A 19815-nucleotide genomic window follows, 5' to 3' on the forward strand; every position below is an offset into this window, starting at 1 on the left:
AACAGACCTAAATGCAGAATAGTCAACGAAGGAACAGTTCCGATCAAAAAAGTACAAATGCAAATTCAAAGTGTTCCAAAACAATTAATTAATAGTGCCTCAAAGCATAAACTATCCCCCAAATTCAGCTATAAATTTATCAATGTATTAAAAGTGTGTATTAAATGAAACAACTCTCACATTTGGAGTTAAGGTCTAATTCCAGAAGACATTGAGAAAACAATCTATTCGGCATTGAAGGGCAGCGAACATTACCGACAAAACACGCCATATAAAATCTGCGGCAAAAATGACAATAATCCGACACAGTGGCTAAAATCCATCCAAAGATATGTACCAAGAAACGCGACACAACAATTCATTCCTAAATAGGACCAGTTAAATCAAAGCATTTCAGACAGCTAAAAAATAGCCCAAAGTAGCCAAAATTCATGTATTAAAATTAAGGCTTCGATGATCAGAAAAGAATTAGCGTCTTTACGACCTCTACAACCTCTACGCCAATCGATTTTGAATAATTTGCTTTCAACAGCACTATCATAAGTTTCTCCAAATCTACGCAATTCACGCTTCTGTTGACGGCGTAATCTGCCCCTCTTTTATGCCATTTTTCCTGTCAAAAAACTATCAAAGACTTCTGAGTTCAATTTTGGACACAGCAATAAAACAAGATACAATCGATTTCATAATTGAGCTTGGGAAAGCACTCCTTTCATGAAATAATAATAATCAAATTCAATTGCACCTCCAAAAAATCAGTTTAACCGTGAACCAACTTTCACATTATTTATTAGGACAATCACATCGCACAATCTAAAATATCTCTAATGCAAAACAGTCAAAAAGAGAAAATTTCTCAGCGAAAGAGTAAAAAAATTAAAGCATGTGCAAATGGATTATATTCACGAAGAGCGTCAATTAAAACATTACATCTTCAAATCAGCTAAGTGATTGAAAAACTGATTCTTAGAGAAAATGACGTGTTTTATTATTGATGAGCGTTAAAACGAAAGTACAGGCCTATAATATCAGCAAATACTTTTTTGGAAGTCAGCCAAACCGTTAAAAACCAGAATAACTTGTTTTTGAAGGCTTTAGCTATATTTGGCACCCCAACTTATCGATGACGCACATTTTAGTCGTTGTTGTAAAACAAAATTTAATGCTTAAGTCACGCTAGACGATAAACTAAGTCAAATAATTCTAACTATAATAAAGATATTATTTATCGGATCCAGCAGACATTAAGAAGAGTGAACTCAGCTCATTATCAAATAGCAGACCAGCAAAGCTCAAAAAACATGCAACACAAAAATTGAAGCTAAAAACATAGCCGGCGGATTGCCGTAAAATGGCTAACGATGACTCCACTAAACAGGGACTCAAGTGAACAAAATTCAATGTCCGAGTCAAGCTAGACAATGAACGAGAGAAATCTGCTAATTATCAACTAACAGCAGCAAATATAAAAAACGCAATGCAGCTGAAAACATAGTCAGCGGGTCGCCGTAAAATAGCCACCGTTGACTCCACTTAAAGATGTTGGGATTAAAAAAGAAAAAAAATGAATAATTGAGGACAGCAATATTTTTTTTCTAGGTGTCATAAGACGTTCTATTTTTTTTCTGCAGTTCAGCCTCTAAACCGGACAATCAGTACAATACCAATAACAGATATCAATATACTCTAAGAAACTTTAATATCATAATGCACTAAGTCTGCGCAAACTTTATGCAAATATTTCCGGTGTTTTACTAGTTCAACTCGGTTCTTTAGCTTCACTTTTTAACCTTTGAAACAGTGAGCAAACTCAGAAGTGAAACGTGCAAGTTGTGACTTATCTAAAACGAAAAACGTGATCGGAAGGTAAAACCATTTATAAAAAGGAGAGCGCCAAAAATAGCATTTGAGAGGTAGAGTTATTAGTGCTATTAGTGCTATCAATAGCGAGCCACACGCCAAAATGCAGACTTTCAGATAGTAGGAATAGCCCAGCAGGATAATCTGCCCCAAATGAACAATGCAATGTCTCTCAAGGGATTTCAAACTGCTTTCAAATATCCCGTAGTGTCACGAAGTAAAATCATTCAGGGTCAAAGCGTCATTAAATATTATCATCTTTGTAACATTTCCGGCAAAATATTTGGTGAAGCAACATGATCACTAGAATTGTGCAGACAGTCTACAGAATTCACTCTACGGTTGACGGCGTAAATTTTCTTCTCGTATAGTTGTTTCCTTTTTACATTCTCCAAATTTAGCCAGACAGATGATTTTAAATAAGCAAGCTATTTTTCTACAGAACACGTTCCCTTCAGAAAAACTTTGATCTGCTAAACAATCATTTAGAAACTTTAAAATCTACACCTATAGCCCTTTGCCTGACAGAAACTTGGCTTAAGAACCAGTACGAAACGTCACAATTCTCGCTGAAAGAATACCAAAAATTATACAGTTGTGAGAGAAGGAAAAGAGGGCGTGGCGTAGGAATTTTGTAGAGAACGATTTGAATTTTATTGAAGTGAAAAGATGCGATCACAACGATCTGAAGGCTCTAACAATAAAGATCAAAGCAGATAAGCATCATTATCTGATTATTACTTGTATATATATTCCACCTAGAAAACATCATATTGTGAATTTGCAAAGGCTAGAAAATTATTTAGATACCTTAACAATTGAGACTGAAGATAAGCATATACTATGCGGAGACTTCAACATTAAATTTTTGGTTAATAAGGCAAACTTCCGGAAAATAGTCACTTTGCTGGTAGGAAATAACCTCTCTATAGTTGAAAGCATTGAACCAACTCGGGAAAACTCGAGCACGAAATCAACAAAGGATGAGTTTTTTTTCAAACACCTTGTCTTCTGTCCACACTACTGATTCAGGCATTTCAGACCATCATGCAGTAACATTAACACTTGAACAATCTCTGGAAAACTCGTCCAACTGGCACGAAAAGTTTACAAGAAAATGGGCCAAATTAGAGGACCGTAAATTTGTCGAAGACCTCAACAATTTCTTGATGGACAAATTGAAAGTAATTACCTGTAATGGTTTTGAATGGTCCCCCGATAAGGCTTTTGAAAAAACTGCATGAAATTTTTATTAATACCCTAGATGAAAGTCTGCAAATATTAGATTCAACGAAAACTGGAGTACAAAAAACATGGATAGATAACCAGGTGAAAAGTGCAGCGGCAAAAAAAAATTCTGAGAAAATTGTGTCTACAAAACCCAGATAATAATGTTCTGCAAAATGATCACAAGGCTCAATGCAAATTTGTCAGAAATCTAATCAAACAAAAACTAAGACATTTTTACCAAAATAAGATCGAAAAAGAAGCAGCCAATAGCAAAAGAAGTTTCTTCAATCTCTTCAAAAAAAACATCGGGCGAAACGCTACCGCCTCACCACAATAGTAAAAAATATAGAAACCTTTAACACTTTTTTCGCAAACATTGAAGTAGAGCTAGCAAAAACGTTTGATACAAAGCAGAGATATGAAATCGAAACTAACACAAATACCATGTTCTGTTTCCCAATAACCGGTTCCCAAATCATTGACACACTGCGAGTGCTTCCATCAAAGTTTAGTTTAGACTGCCACAACAAACTACCTTTTTTCTCAAAAAAGTTTCTCGGTAAGTTAGTCCACTACTTGAAACATTATATAATGAGTGTCTGAAGCACGGCTTATTCCCACAGTGCCTGAAAATAGCCAAAATTGTGCCTTTTTTCAAAAGCGGTGATCGCACCGAACCCGCAAATTACAGACGAATCTCACTTCTTCCAGCAATTGGCAAACTGTTTGAAAAATTATCATATGAAAGAATTTATACGTTTTTGAGCAAAAACAAAATATTTTCAAATAATCAATTTGGTTTTCGAAGCAAATTATGTACCGTTGACGCCATAGCTTCATTAACTGAAGAAATCAGCGCAAACTGGTATAAATCAAAAAGCTTAACTAAATGCACTTTTATTGATCTAAAAAAGGCTTTTGATACAGCGAACCAGGAGCTACTGCTGAAAAAGTGTGAACACTACGGACTCCGAGGAACGGTACTGAAAATGTTTGAATCCTATCTGAAAGACCAACTCCAATTTATTAAAATAGGAAAAGTTGAATCTGAAAAGAAAGGCGTTGAATGTGGAGTCCCACAAGGATCAATTCTCGGTCCATTCTCAATTCTCAATTCATTATCTATCTAAACGACGTTCCAACTCTTCAAAAGAAAGCCAAACTATACTTTATGCTGACGATACAGTTGTTTCTAATAAAGTTAGTATTGAGACTGTAGGAAAAAATCACGATGCCGCAGTTGCGAGCTGGTTTTATAATAACAAATTAACAAATAACACAACACAAACAAAACACATGGTGTTTGGAAAAGGACGCAAATTAGAGCAGCACAAAACGCCAATTGATCGAGCAGAAATAGAACAAGCCAAATCTTTTAGATATCTAGGATTATTATTAGACGACCAGTTGAAATTCAAAGATCATATTAACTACGTCAAAGAAAAGCAATTTGGTTTTCGAAGCAAATTAAGTACCGTTGACGCCATAGCTTCATTAACTGAAGAAATCAGAGCAAACTGGTATAAATCAAAAAGCTTAACTAAATGCACTTTTATTGATCTAAAAAAGGCTTTTGATACAGCGAACCATGAGCTACTGCTGAAAAAGTGTGAACACTACGGACTCCGAGGAACGGTACTGAAAATGCTTGAATCCTATCTGAAAGACCAACTCCAATTTATTAAAATAGGAAAAGTTGAATCTGAAAAGAAAGGCGTTGAATGTGGAGTCCCACAAGGATCAATTCTCGGTCCATTCTCAATTCTCAAATCATTATCTATCTAAACGACGTTCCAACTCTTCAAAAGAAAGCCAAACTATACTTTATGCTGACGATACAGTTGTTTCTAATAAAGTTAGTATTGAGACTGTAGGAAAAAATCACGATGCCGCAGTTGCGAGCTGGTTTTATAATAACAAATTAACAAATAACACAACACAAACAAAACACATGGTGTTTGGAAAAGGACGCAAATTAGAGCAGCACAGAACGCCAATTGATCGAGCAGAAATAGAACAAGCCAAATCTTTTAGATATCTAGGATTATTATTAGACGACCAGTTGAAATTCAAAGATCATATTAACTACGTCAAAGAAAAGCAATTTGGTTTTCGAAGCAAATTAAGTACCGTTGACGCCATAGCTTCATTAACTGAAGAAATCAGAGCAAACTGGTATAAATCAAAAAGCTTAACTAAATGCACTTTTATTGATCTAAAAAAGGCTTTTGATACAGCGAACCATGAGCTACTGCTGAAAAAGTGTGAACACTACGGACTCCGAGGAACGGTACTGAAAATGCTTGAATCTTATCTGAAAGACCAACTCCAATTTATTAAAATAGGAAAAGTTGAATCTGAAAAGAAAGGCGTTGAATGTGGAGTCCCACAAGGATCAATTCTCAGTCCATTCTCAATTCTCAATTCATTATCTATCTAAACGACGTTCCAACTCTTCAAAAGAAAGCCAAACTATACTTTATGCTGACGATACAGTTGTTTCTAATAAAGTTAGTATTGAGACTGTAGGAAAAAATCACGATGCCGCAGTTGCGAGCTGGTTTTATAATAACAAATTAACAAATAACACAACACAAACAAAACACATGGTGTTCGGAAAAGGACGCAAATTAGAGCAGCACAGAACGCCAATTGATCGAGCAGAAATTGAACAAGCCAAATCTTTTAGATATCTAGGATTATTATTAGACGACCAGTTGAAATTCAAAGATCATATTAACTACGTCAAAGAAAAGCAATTTGGTTTTCGAAAATTAAGTACCGTTGACGCCATAGCTTCATTAACTGAAGAAATCAGAGCAAACTGGTATAAATCAAAAAGCTTAACTAAATGCACTTTTATTGATCTAAAAAAGGCTTTTGATACAGCGAACCATGAGCTACTGCTGAAAAAGTGTGAACACTACGGACTCCGAGGAACGGTACTGAAAATTCTTGAATCCTATCTGAAAGACCAACTCCAATTTCTTAAAATAGGAAAAGTTGAATCTGAAAAGAAAGGCGTTGAATGTGGAGTCCCACAAGGATCAATTCTCGGTCCATTCTCAATTCTCAATTCATTATCTATCTAAACGACGTTCCAACTCTTCAAAAGAAAGCCAAACTATACTTTATGCTGACGATACAGTTGTTTCTAATAAAGTTAGTATTGAGACTGTAGGAAAAAATCACGATGCCGCAGTTGCGAGCTGGTTTTATAATAACAAATTAACAAATAACACAACACAAACAAAACACATGGTGTTTGGAAAAGGACGCAAATTAGAGCAGCACAGAACGCCAATTGATCGAGCAGAAATTTAACAAGCCAAATCTTTTAGATATCTAGGATTATTATTAGACGACCAGTTGAAATTCAAAGATCATATTAAATTCAAAGATCATATTAACTACGTCAAAGAAAAGCTTTTAAATTTTGTTCATTTTTCAACGATTACACCTTAATTTTACAAGAACACAGCTTCTACGAATTTTTAAAAAAATGTCAAACCAATAATACAATACGGAATGAAAACCAATTAACCAATGAAAACCAATTAACCAATGAAAACCAATTTTTTAAAACCAATTAACATGTTTATTAAAACAATTTAAGAAATAATTTTCTGGAAACGTAAATACGAGTCAATTGAGCAACTACGAGTTCAAAATTTGATAAGCAACGCCTGAGAGTTACATGCTTTTGAAATATTCAAATTACTTGTAAAACTAATAAAAACCAAACGCTAAGTGAAGTTTCTTTAACCATAATAGCGGACTTGAACCTTAATGAGATCACGAAGAGAAATCGTGGACTGTATGTAAAAATTAGCAGACAAAGATTTGATAGTAATTACTTGAAATGTAGAGGTCTTGGGATGCTAAAAATGGCATTGAATTATAACAACTATTTTATGGAAGATGTTAGAACAATGAAAGAAGCAAACAAAAGAATACTGCCATGCATTTTTGAATCTTTATATAATTGGTAATCAGGACTTGCTAGACAGACTCTTTCATGCTCATCAGAGCAAAATTTTTTGATTGCTACATACACAGTTTCTTCAATAGTTAACCTCTACTAGATAGAATAACTTTTCATTTTTTCAATATTTCAACTAAAATTGCACAACTCTTCCGTGAGGCGCCTGAAAACAAACCAGATATGTTTAATGGCGACCATGTAGTGTCGCAAATTGTAATCGATTGTATTTGTGCAACGTATGTATTTTCTTGCTACTATTTTGTGATAACGGCACTACGAACAATTTATTAATATTATTATGCTCTTTTTCCTGACAAAAACAGGAGTTCATTTCCGGAAACAACAACAAAACGAGTCGTAATTGATCTCAAAGTTAACGATAATGTGAAATTCTCAGAGCATGCCAGAATAATGGTTTTCACGACTGTCTTACCAGTCAATGACGCAATTACTGCATCCAAAAATTACAAAACTACATCATTTGTCCAGAGGATTGTGAACTAATTTTCAATTAATTATATGACAACTATATCATCGAATACAATTCTAGTGTTCACACGAAGACCTTCATTTGGACCTTCATTTTGGAGCTCTAGAATTGTGGTGAATAAATAAAGGCTTTCCAAGATAAATAAACTCAGTGGATGACTGGAACACAAATCAGAAAACATTCATTGCTTCCAAATTTGATCGAGCAATTCAGCAGACAAATGCAGCGACAAAAATCGAGAAATCCCCGCTGATCAGCAAGGTAAAAAAAAATTCTCAGAGCTGACAGTCCTTATACGATAGCTTCGATATGTCTTAAAGAGCAGGTGCAGTCGTTTTAGCATAGTGCAACAAGGCTGATGATTAGCAGTCAACTCAAACTCACTTGTTTTCAGCTAAGTTGAGCACTCGCAAGCATGCATGTCCCAAAACGAACACTTTAGAGGGCATTTGTGACAGGTTTTTCCCACTCATGTCCATATGATCCATACAAGTGAAGCCATCGGCCAGTACCTCTCGACAAACAACTGATTGACTGCGAGAGTGGTGATTGGGGTACTGTTTGTGAGATCTGTATCCCAGAAAGAGAGACGGGCATTCGTAACAGCACTTGTAACACATCTCGTGCCTTAAACAAACTTTCACTCTTTCAAACTTACCTTGAAATACAGGTAAATAACTATTTAACGAGCGCTTTCATATCAAAATGTGCTTGTCCAATGTTTCTTCCGCTATCTATTTTTTATGCACTCTAATTTTTTAACTTCTTGCAAACATTAATTGGTTTCCGTTCGGTGCTAACTTAGTAGTCCTAATTATATAACAAGCCGACAAATTGCGGGAAAATAACCGCCGTTGTCATGCTTGACGCACATCTGGATTGAAACAGAAAGAGAAAGAAATTGGCCAATTTTTTTTCTAAGAGTCAAAAAGTACTAATTTGGCGTGCAGTTTCAGTTAGATTCTAAAACTAGACTTCAGTCGGCTTCTAAACTGAAAGCTATTAAGCTTAATTCCAATGTCAACTATCATTCACTCTAATGAACTTCGATAACCTAATGCACTGTGTCTTAATGATCTGGCTTTATCGGTTTATCCCGTTACTTTTGATTCTGCTCTTTTCACATTGACCATATTCACTACATTGCATAATTCAATGAGCTAGAGATTTCAAAATCCATTCAGTTGATACAGTGAGTGAAGTAAGTCACGAGACAATCGTGACTTATGTAGAACAGAACGAAAAACGTGATCAAAAGGCAAAGCAAGTTAAAAACAGCCGGAAGAATTCCGGAAACGACTCGAAGTCGTATCCGCTGGAAGAATTGAGCTTTTAAAATAGCTAATATCTCCTTGCAGAATGAATTAATGAGGAAAAAACAACAGTCATAAGTCAAAGAACAAAAGGAAATTCGCCAGAAAAAAAATCACAAGAAACATTGAGAAAATTTGATTTTTCATGTAGTACAACTACACATAAAAACGGAATTAGTTGTTTCACACAAACTAGTTATCCAAAAAAAATATCAGCCCGGCCTTAATGAGATCACAAACATCTCTTTTTTGAACAAAAGAAGAGAAAAAATTGTGCAAAATTTCTTAAATTTTTCGTCAAATTACATAGAAAGAGACAACTTTTTGGCAGAAGAAACTTGCATGCTTTGTAATAAACAGAGCCTACACGCATGACTCATTAACTCAATTACCAATATAATCAATAAACCGATACACTAGGCTAAAAATCGCATTAAGACTAAAAATCGGCAAAATAGTTGAAATACCTTCAAGAAATATCATAAAGACAAAAGAAAGAAGATAATTCGACGACAAAAATCGTTGAAAATCAACACTGAGACGAAAACAATATTCTTAAAAAGTTATTATCAGTAGAATTGTTTAAACGGCACTTCAAGCAAATTCTCAGTGTTGCCCTATGTCGAATGAAATCATTTGCAAACGAAAAAAAATACGAAGACAAAAATCATTTTCTTTTAAACAACTGATAAAAGCAGAGCTGATTAGATTATAGTTTTCAGGAAAATGAAAGAGGTATAGATACTAGAGGAAGGACAAAAAAGACAGAAACAAAAACATGAAAAAAACAAAAAAAAACGACTAGCCTCTAAATTATATAGCTATTCTCCTGCATAGTACTGAATGTAGAAAACGTTTCAAACAATGAAAAATATTGCAATAAATTTGTTTAAAAACTTTTCAAAATTGCACTAATGAAAATTTTGCGGACTCTTAATTAATGAACGCCAATAAATCCTTAAATTATTAGTAGAAGAAAATTAGGATCCCTGACAGTTCAGAGAGACTATTTCTAGTAGTTAAATACAAAAACAAACACGAGAAAAATTGACAAAAAACTGCCGAAATCGGGCAATCATGTGTACATTTCAATGAAACAAAAATACCTGACGTTAAAAAGAGGCATTCAATGCATGAAATATCAAAAGTAAATTGCCATATGCACTGACTTTTGAAGTAAGAATCCGCTCGAAGATCCAAGAAAGACTAAATTAATTTGAAAACTCCAAAAAATTAAAAGAGGGACGTATGTTCTCATTTAGAAATTAAAATATATTATGATTCTCTCAAAAACACTGTGATTTCAATTTCGGAGGTTCACATATCAATACAGCTTCTATTAAAAATTATTACCACAAAAAATTAAATTAAAGGCGAAAAGACTGGGGTAGTTGGACAAAAAGACGGCTAAAAATAGTTATCTATATGCAGCATTCTGCCAAAAGTCATGCTTTGATCAAGGGGCATGATCAAATACAATCCATCAACTAGAAAAATAAATAGTTCACACGCCAATTTTACTCCTTCGTTTTTAAGTCAAAACGCCGTCTGAAAGAATAGTACTTCCGGTAAAAAAAACCCAAGAAAACCAATACTCCTCTTCGAGTCGTAGAAAAAGGAGAGCACCTAAATATACGGAATGGCAAAAGTAAGTCAGCACCCTCATATTATAACCCTAAGGTTAGGTATTTACATTCTTACATATGGTAAATTAATCAGTATTTCCATTAATGTAATAATCATAAAATTGTGGCTGTTCGTTCTCATAGGTAAAAATAGGGTTTGAAGGCTCCTATTTGTCTATTAACAGGTACTTTCTTGTGCTGATTGAGCAAAAACTCTGCTAAAACATTTTTAAAGCAAGTTTTACTGTTAAAATTTCTGGAATATTAGAACAATGCTCCAAGTATGAAAATTCTCGTGTACTAACTATATTAGACGCTATACATTTCTGGATAATTTTTGAAATTTCCTGAATTAGCTTTTATCCAAATAATTATGCTCATACTCACATACAGCTTTCCTCCCTGGAATATTGGTAACATTTTGTGCACAGATCATCTTCCCACCCAGAGACAGCACCCTGTTGTGACCTTCTAAAATGCATGAGTCGCGTGGACTTGACACTCCCAAATGCACTCGGATAGGCGACCCTCTTCACATAGTTGCGTCTCAGCAGTCCATTTCCATACCGATTCGCATCATCTCCACCTCTCATCAGCAGTGAGCTCCTCTGGACTCTCGCTTTCTACAGTCAGATGAGTGCGTTCAGTAAAATTCAGTTTTGCTTGAATCAGACACATCTCTTTGAAAAAATAGTCCAGATTTTAGCATTTGTTTGAATTACGCTAGTTAAGAACAAACAGATTTACCAGCAGTTCCTGCTAGATTAAAACAAAAACTAACGGTACTCGAATTGAGTTGAGAAAAGATAATAGCTAACATTCTTTAGATTTATCTTTTTTAAAAAAAATCATTAAGAAAATTTTAAAAAAATCATTAAGAGTACCCACTCCTAAATGTCGCAAACAATTTCTGTCTTTCCTCAGAAGCATCTCCAGATCTGGGACGTCACAACCATCATAATAGCGTTGTCCTCTTCTACACGAATATCGGCCTCCTCCTGAAGATTGCCACATGTTTGGACTCCCACTTGGGTTCCATTCGTCCGTAAATGCATAGAGCAGAAAAATAATAACTGCACTTATAATAAGGATAGTGAAGAAAGTGGGTGCAAACTCGTACCTCGAAACATCGTCTTTCCTCAACAATGTTGCTTTAAAATCATCAGCAAGGTGGTAACTGTAAATATTAAAATGATATCCAGCGTAATATGAGAACAAAATGGAAGGACATACATCACTAATATCCATTGAATCTGTAATATACACTCTATGAAGAGGGAGGCGCTACTGGACACCAAACAATGAGGCTCGGTAATGTGCATTTGCACATAATGTTCCGACCCCGCTCATCCAAATTTTTTACTTAATGGTCAACCAAATGAAATAGGATATTTCCAAAAATTCACATGCTGGTCATTGGGCGTTTGAATAAAGAAAAATTGCTAAAAACTAAGCCACCAAATGAAATAAGCAATGCCACATTAGAACCCATGAGACCTGCAATTAAAGAGACTAAGCTTTCAACAAGGAGGCTCAGTAATGAGGAGGAGACTCTCATCCTCGTTTTTGGCTTAATTGTCTAACAAATCAGGAAGGGATAGAAAACTTCCAAAAATTCAAGTATTTCTCAAAAACAACGAGTGTATGAATCAAAACTCCGTCAAAATCATTCAATGGAATTTTAAAAAATGCCGCTTTAGAGGGCCGTGGAGATTTGTCATTACTAAGAATATGAGTCAACACGAACAACAAAATCAAATAACAAAAACATTAATAACTTCCAAAACACGATGTCTATTTGTAGAACAACTTAATAACATAGTCTAAATAGCTTCGGATAAAACCTAAACTAAAAAAATAACCAGTTCATTGTTCATCACTAGATATGGAACCAATCCTTAATGGGACTTGAAAACAAAAAAAAAACAAAAGGCTAACTTAAAAAATACGCTCTAAATTTCTTTAAATTGGTTTCAAAGTAATGAAAACCATTAGATATGAACTGAAATCATTAAATACGTTTGTAATACGAGCATATATAACTCAATTAGATAAGACATTGGGACCTGTCATTATTAAGATTTTTTCATTCGAGTACAAAAAAAACACAAAAAAGAAAATTTGCACTAAGAATAAGAAAAGTTTGGTTGCTCGTTTCCTGAATGTCAATAAAGTAATATGTGACCACTCATTAATGACACTAACAGGTAGACAATAAAAGAGCAGAGTTAAAAACAACCTTTATTTTTTTCGCAAACAACCTTATCAAATTTTTTTTTTCGCAGAAACCAGTGTCGAAGCCGTCAAAACTATTTAAAAAAACTCACTCTACAGATTAGATAAGTTAAATTTCGCCTCCCTTCTATGCCGGCAACGTGATATGTGACCTGTAATTAACAAGATTAGTTAGTTAAAAATTACTTTTTTTGAACAATTACTTTCAAAGTTATTCAAACAATCAGCAATAAATTCAAATTATTAAACAGGTTCACTCATTCCTCAAAAAGAAGCATATGAGACTTATTATAAATAAGAAAAAGTCATACCTTAACGCAAATAACGTCAAATAAAGACAAAAACTTAAAAAAATTGAAAAATCGGTGTCATACACGTTATAACCATAATCAATTAGCTGAAAGCATTAGATATGTTCAACTGCGCTTTTTTGACGCCAATAATGTGATATGAGACTTGTATTAAACGAAAAAGGTAATAAATGAAAATAGACGAAAAAGAGCAGAGAATGCAAAGTCAAAGAATAGTTAAAGTTTTTGAAAACAATAATTTTTGAAGTCATGAAACCATCAGCTCTCAATTCAAATGTTAAAACAGGTTCCTTCATTCCTACAACGGAAACCATTGAGAATCATCGTTAATCAGAATACGTTAAACTCGAACAGACCTCAAAATCCAAAAATAAGGTATTTTTTTGGCAAAAACCAGCGTCGAAGCCGTTAAACACATAACCTACTAAAAATTCACTTTATTTAATTGCACTTTCCTTCAATGCCAAAAAAGTGTTAACAGACGGGTTATAAATATAACTGGTTAACAGAAAGACAAAAAAGATGCAAAGCAAAAAAGAACTTCTTTTAAAACAATTATTTTCAAAGTCATGAAAAAGTATAAGATAAATTGGAAATATTTGAACGTGGTTTTTATACCCGCAATGAAGCCGGTGAGACCTGCTACTAAGCAGAATTTATCATACGTTCAAAAAACTTCAAAAACAGACAAAAAACAACTTTTGCGAAACCCGTTGTGAAGCTATTAAAACCATTATCAGTGCACTACCAGTTATCAACAAATGCAACTCTTTTTGATGCTAAAACGTGATATGTTACCTATGATTAATAAGACTAGGTGACAAATAGACAAACAACAACAGCTGAAAAAAACTTTTAAAAAATTCTTTTAAACTTGAAAAAATTATATCTAAAGTCATGAAAACAATCAGCTAAAAACAAATATCAGTAAATAGGCTCGTGTGCTTTTCCATGACATGCCACTGAAAGCTCTGATAATTTAGAAATTTACATACAATCACAACAAAAGTGCAATTAAAGACAAAATGAACAACATTCCATTAAATTCTTCTAAAAATAATCCATTAAACTCTGAACCGTAAAACTATAACCCATTCCTTAAAAAATTATATATTTAATTGTGCCTAAAGTTTAAACACCAATGACTTGATAAGTGAGCTATCAACAACTTGAGCATGTGGCAAAACCAGAAAAAATCTGAGAAATGGGCAATGTCCGAAAATTTTTTCGCCAAACTAGTAGCATCAACGCGAGAAGACAATTTCTTCAAACATAAATCCGTAATAGAGATTCAACTTTAAGTAGAAGATTCATTCCTTCTGCAATGAAACTAAGCTAGAAGTTGACCACGGGAAAAATAGCGGCAAAGATCTATAATCAATTGTTTAATTTGAAAACAAATTATTTTAAAAGTCAAATCGAAAATAAGCTTTTGACTAAAGAAGTAAAAACTTTAGTTCCAATTGGACCTATCAATAGTGACCCTTGAAGTTAAATGTTCTGTTCTGTATTCAACATAAAAAAGACAATAATTTTTTAAAAAGAGCCACTGATTACAATCCGGATTACTTTTGGACTTTATAATTTAACGATTAGACCAAATCTAGCCCTGCTATTACTGTTAATTTGCAAAGAACATGAAGTGGTTCCCAGTTAAATGATATAGACAATTAGTCAAAAGATTTCACTTAGAGAAAAATTATGCTGTTTGTATAATTTGAGTTATATTAGCTAAAAAACGGCAAAAGTTCAAACCAAGAAAACTTTCAAAAAAAGTTGTGAAGTAAATTAGCCCTCTCCTGAGCTGAGGCCAATTGTGGCTGAATCTTTAGGTGCTCACTTTGGGCAAATTTAAGCAAAGTTGAACAATGAAGCACATTTCTTGCAATTTTTGATGCTAAAAAGCTGTTTTTTTTTTAAATATTTAGCAAAAATTTGAGCCAAAAATTTAGACGAAAACTTCATCAACACTCTACTACCTTTAGAAAACAAACCAAAGACACTTTTTCAAATATTTTAAACAAATTTTAGCAAAACTGCCAAAACTATACGGAAAAATTCAGGAAATTGTGAATAAAAACAACGGAAATCCGTCTATTATTCACAAAACTTTAAAGCTCCTTAACTCTCTGAAAAAAGATAATTTCTTTTCAATTCCACATTCTATGTTAAAATTATTTAATAAAAGACAGCCACTGATTACAATCCGGATTATTTTTGGACTTTAGAATTTAAGAAATAGACCAAAGCTAGCCCTGCTATTACTGTTAATTTGTTAAGAACATGAAGAGGTTCCCAGTGTAAATGATATAGATAATTTTTCAAAAGAGTTTAGTTAGAGGAAAATCATGCTGTTTGTATAATTTAATTTATATTAGCAAAAAAATGGCAAAAATTCAAACCCAGAAACCTTTCAAAAAAAAGTTGAGAAATAAACTAGCCCTCTCCTGAGCTGAGGCCAATTGTGGCTGCATTTTTTAGGTGTTCAATTTCGGCAAATTTAAGCAAAGTCGAATAAAGAAGCATATTTCATGCAATTTTTGATGCAAAAAGGCTGATTATTTGAAATACTTAGAAAAAATTTGAGCCAAAAATTAGACTAAAAATTTTATCAACACTCTACTATCTTTTCATATCGATCGGCCAAAATTGACTGAACAAAATAAATCCCATTTGAGTATATAATTCCTCCCCCCCCCGCCTAAAATGGGTCGGAACAATTAAAAAAAATAATAGTCAGATCCACATGTAAATCCTTAGGACACCAATGAGCCAGGTCATTAACAAGATTAAGTCAAGATTACAACATAGCAACAACAGGCAAAAAACAAAGAAAATTCCAACAATTTACCAAAAAACTCAAGTGTTCAAGCCATTACAACCATAAGCTGTTCACTTGAAAGATTATATATATTCACTTAGGCCTCACAGTACCACAAAAATTGATCAATATCAAATACCTGCAACTTTTAATGAAAACTGTGGTGTCAAAGTCATGAGGTGTCAAACTGGTGTCAAAACCAATACAGTTATTATTGTTTCACGGGAAAATGGACGGAACTCGTCATTAATCAGACTGAACTACAAGTTAGCAAAAGGGAGAACGAGAAGTGGCGGAATTCACAAATATACTGATAATTTTGAAAACAAATAATTTCAAAAACCAAAGCTATCAACTGAGAGCATTAAATAGTTTGATCCATACCTCCATAGGAAGTAAATACAACCTTCCATTCTTCAGAATATGTCCTACAATTAGAAAAAGACCCGAAATATTGGCAGAAAAATCAATTAAAATTTGCACGAAAAATGTCAGAGCCATCAAAATATTAATCTATTCACAGAAAATAAAACTAATGTTAAATTGGTCTCTTGCCACCAGTCATAAAAGGGACAACATGACAAGACACCAAAATATGGACAAATATTCAAATAACAAATTTTTATGAAAACTAGTGGCGTCAAAGTCATGAACCATTAGAAAAAGCATAAAACCCTGATAGATTATTTTTTCTTTCAACAGAAAGAACGAGAGACCTGTGACTATTGAGATTAAGCCAAATCTTGACTGTTAAACTAAAAAGGCGGTATAGTTCAAAAAATTACTGATATTTTTCAAAAACAAATATATTAATGTATATTAATATAAGTCATAAGAGCTATCAAGTATCGGCTAAAATCAGTAGATAGGTTCAAATTTCAAATCTTACTCTTTTTGATGCCAATTGGACCATTGGTTAGTGGTAAAAATTGACAAGATGACAAAAAGAACGACCAAAGCAGTCAGAACAAGCACTCTAAAACTTACGAAAACACTTGGTCGAAACCACTCGTTGCGCCTGGGTTGAAGGTTACTATAACCTGTAATAATTAAACCTAGAAATGAAATCTCACTGTCTGCAATTGACATAAAACAAAGAACGAAAAGATATAAAAAGCCACCCCAATACAATCCGAATCATTTTTGGTTGCAAAATTACATGGGACCAAAACTAGCCTTGCTACAAACAACTAGGCTCGGTAATGCGCGTTCACAAAGTTCCGACCCCGCTTATCTACATTTTTCACTTAATTTTCTACCAAATCATGAAGAGATTACAAAATTAATATATTGTTCAACAAAATACAAAATGAATAAAAACAATCTAACTTAGAGGGCCGATGAGACCTCTGACCACCGTAATATGACTACCACAAAAGACAACGATGAAAATAAAAGAATTACAAATATTAACTACGACCAAAACCCAATGTCAATTTTTCGAAAACCATCAATAACCAAATCAAAATCGCATCAGAAAAAACTTATAATTAAGGAGATTAACCAGTACTTCATTAGAAAAAATATGGGACTTTTCCTCAGTGCGACTTGGTAACAAGTCGACACGAAATGAGCAAAAGGGCAAAGTTTAATAAAACGTTGCTTTTTTTAAAAAAAAATAAGAATTTCAAACTGATTAAAAACATTATGCATAAAATGAAATCATTGAAAGATTTTTTTATACCTCCAAAGATAGAGCGATTGAGATCTTTCATTATCCAGGATATGTCATATCCCTAAAGACAGCAGTCAAAACGTTTAAACAAAAGAAAAAATTTTTCAGTTCTCCCAAAAACGAGACCTTTCATTAACGCAGCTAAATAGCGAAAACGATACACAATTCTAAATTACCAAAAAAGGCGAAAATCAGAACAAAGAGGGATACCTTTGAAGAAAACAAAGGTGAAGAAAACTTCTACTTTTGAAAAATATTTATTCGAAAGTCAATAAAGCCATTAGCTATATACTGATATCAGTTATTTAGTTCATAAATAAATCTATAGTTGGCCATTGAGACCTTTTATTACCCAATATTTGGCATACGGCAACATAAATTAACAAATACAGGGCAGAAATAAAAAACTACCGAATTTTGCAAGAGAACGGTGTCGAATCCCATAAAACCATGAGCTACGAAAACAATAAATATATTGATTTACGAATTTTGAAAAGCTTTTCTCAGTTAGATCACTAAATTATGTGATAATTCACAAAGAAACAACAAGAACTGCAAAATGTGCAACTATGCACCAATAAAAAGCCGATTAGTTTGTATCTTTTAAGAAAGAAAGTTTGACCTGTGATTTTTGAGAATATGCTAAAAGTTGACAGAAATAAGATAAAAAATGACGAGTTCAAAAATCTCTCAAATTCTCTTAAAACAAATATATTCAATGTCATAATAGACATTAGATAACAACTGAAAGCTTTGTAGAATTTCACCTACACCTTTTGAAGAAGTCAGTTGGATCTTTGATGGGTTCGATCTAGTAATCAGACTGCAAAAAGAATAACAATTGAAGGCAAAACACAAGAATTCAGATAAAGATTACTAAAACTCTTCTTGAAAGAAATAAAAACCATTGGGTTCTCTAAAATCAGACTATATCTACATTTGGCCACATTTTTACTTAAATGGAGGCTTTCATTAATGGAACCGTGAATTGAAAATTTTGCCAGTAATCAACAATAAAAAAAACAAAATGCTAAATATTAGAGCCAAATAGATTGTAAGAATCCATGCTGATATAAATATATCTATGATTTTAACGAGCCTCCAAAAAACCACCCAAGTGTTTCAAAAAATCTGCAATCAAACAATTCAGCAACGCTCTTTTATCTCTAACGGTTACAATAACCCTCTACCGTTGAAAAAATTTCATATATTTTATAATATTTAAGCAAAATTGAACCAAATTTTAGCAAAAATTATCAAAAATGTGAATCAAAACTGTCGAATCAAAAATTTAAACCTCGATAACTCCCTGTAAAAAACTAAAATCAAAAAATCTTTCTTATTCCATATTCTCGGATGTACATGCTTTTTAATGATACCACTAACAAATATCTACGATGGATATATCTATCGGACAAAATTGACTGAAAAAAAATCCATTTGATTATATAGTTCCTCTCTCCCCATTAAAGTGGGGGTCGGAACAAAATGTGCACAAATAACGGACATCAGTCCGGCAAAATTTTCAAAAACAATGAAAACTCGATATTCTACTCTTGACGTGCTTTCTAATGATATCATTCCCAACTTACAGCGATTGTCCAAAATTGACTGAACAAAACCAGTTAAGCATATAATTTCTGCTTTTCCGCCAACATGTGCTTACTAAAAATTTTTAGTATTGTATTTAATTAGTATTGTAATTAATTATTGGTAATTATTCATTTCGAAGCCCGAGTACTATTTGCCGTGAACGAAAACTCCTAATAGCACAGTAGAACCATCACTTACACTAACATTATAAACACAAACTGAAATTTCGCCCCTATACCGTTCCGAATATCGATGAAGCTGGCCTGCAAACATCAGTAACAGTTGAATGCAAAAATGAATTTAAAAATGAATTCCTCTAAAGTCAATAGGATTTCTGCATTTAAATTAAATTCTGTTAAAATACCGGAGTCAGAAAGCTGCAAGTATCTTGGAGTTAGTTTGGATTTTTAAAAAAAACGAAATTCATAGAGCACATTGAGGAAGCGAAGAAAAAGTTAGCAATTCAGTGCAGAAGTGTCAAAATTAAGGAATTATGTTCAAAAAAACTGTCTTACTCCAATACTCCAATTTTATTCTTCAAATATCAAACCAATCATGCAATATGGTGTGTTGATATATGGATGTGTGACCTTCAACCTTTAGTTCTATTGCAAAAAACAATCAGACTCATTTTGTTCCGGAAATACAGAAATTGTTTCTCAATTTTTGAGAAATGC

At 33.3% G+C, this 19815-nt stretch overlaps 1 protein-coding gene across 1 annotated transcript in view; it reads right to left on the reverse strand.

Annotated features, from left to right (window-relative positions):
• The window catches only part of LOC142335189 (uncharacterized), a 32796-nt gene extending 21044 nt beyond the window's left edge, over positions 1-11752 (reverse strand). The window contains exons 1-3 of the mRNA XM_075383573.1: positions 11392-11752; positions 10891-11126; positions 7950-8192 (exon numbers count right to left, since the gene is read on the reverse strand). Coding sequence (XP_075239688.1) covers positions 7950-8192; positions 10891-11126; positions 11392-11751 — 839 coding nt within the window. The 5' untranslated portion in view covers position 11752. The remainder of the gene's footprint in view (positions 1-7949; positions 8193-10890; positions 11127-11391) is intronic.
• Between the last annotated feature and the right edge of the window lie 8063 nt (positions 11753-19815).

The sequence above is a fragment of the Convolutriloba macropyga genome, chromosome 2 (genome assembly GCF_964194025.1).
Source record: "Convolutriloba macropyga chromosome 2, txConMacr16.3, whole genome shotgun sequence".
In the NCBI taxonomy this organism is placed as follows: domain Eukaryota; kingdom Metazoa; phylum Xenacoelomorpha; order Acoela; family Convolutidae; genus Convolutriloba; species Convolutriloba macropyga.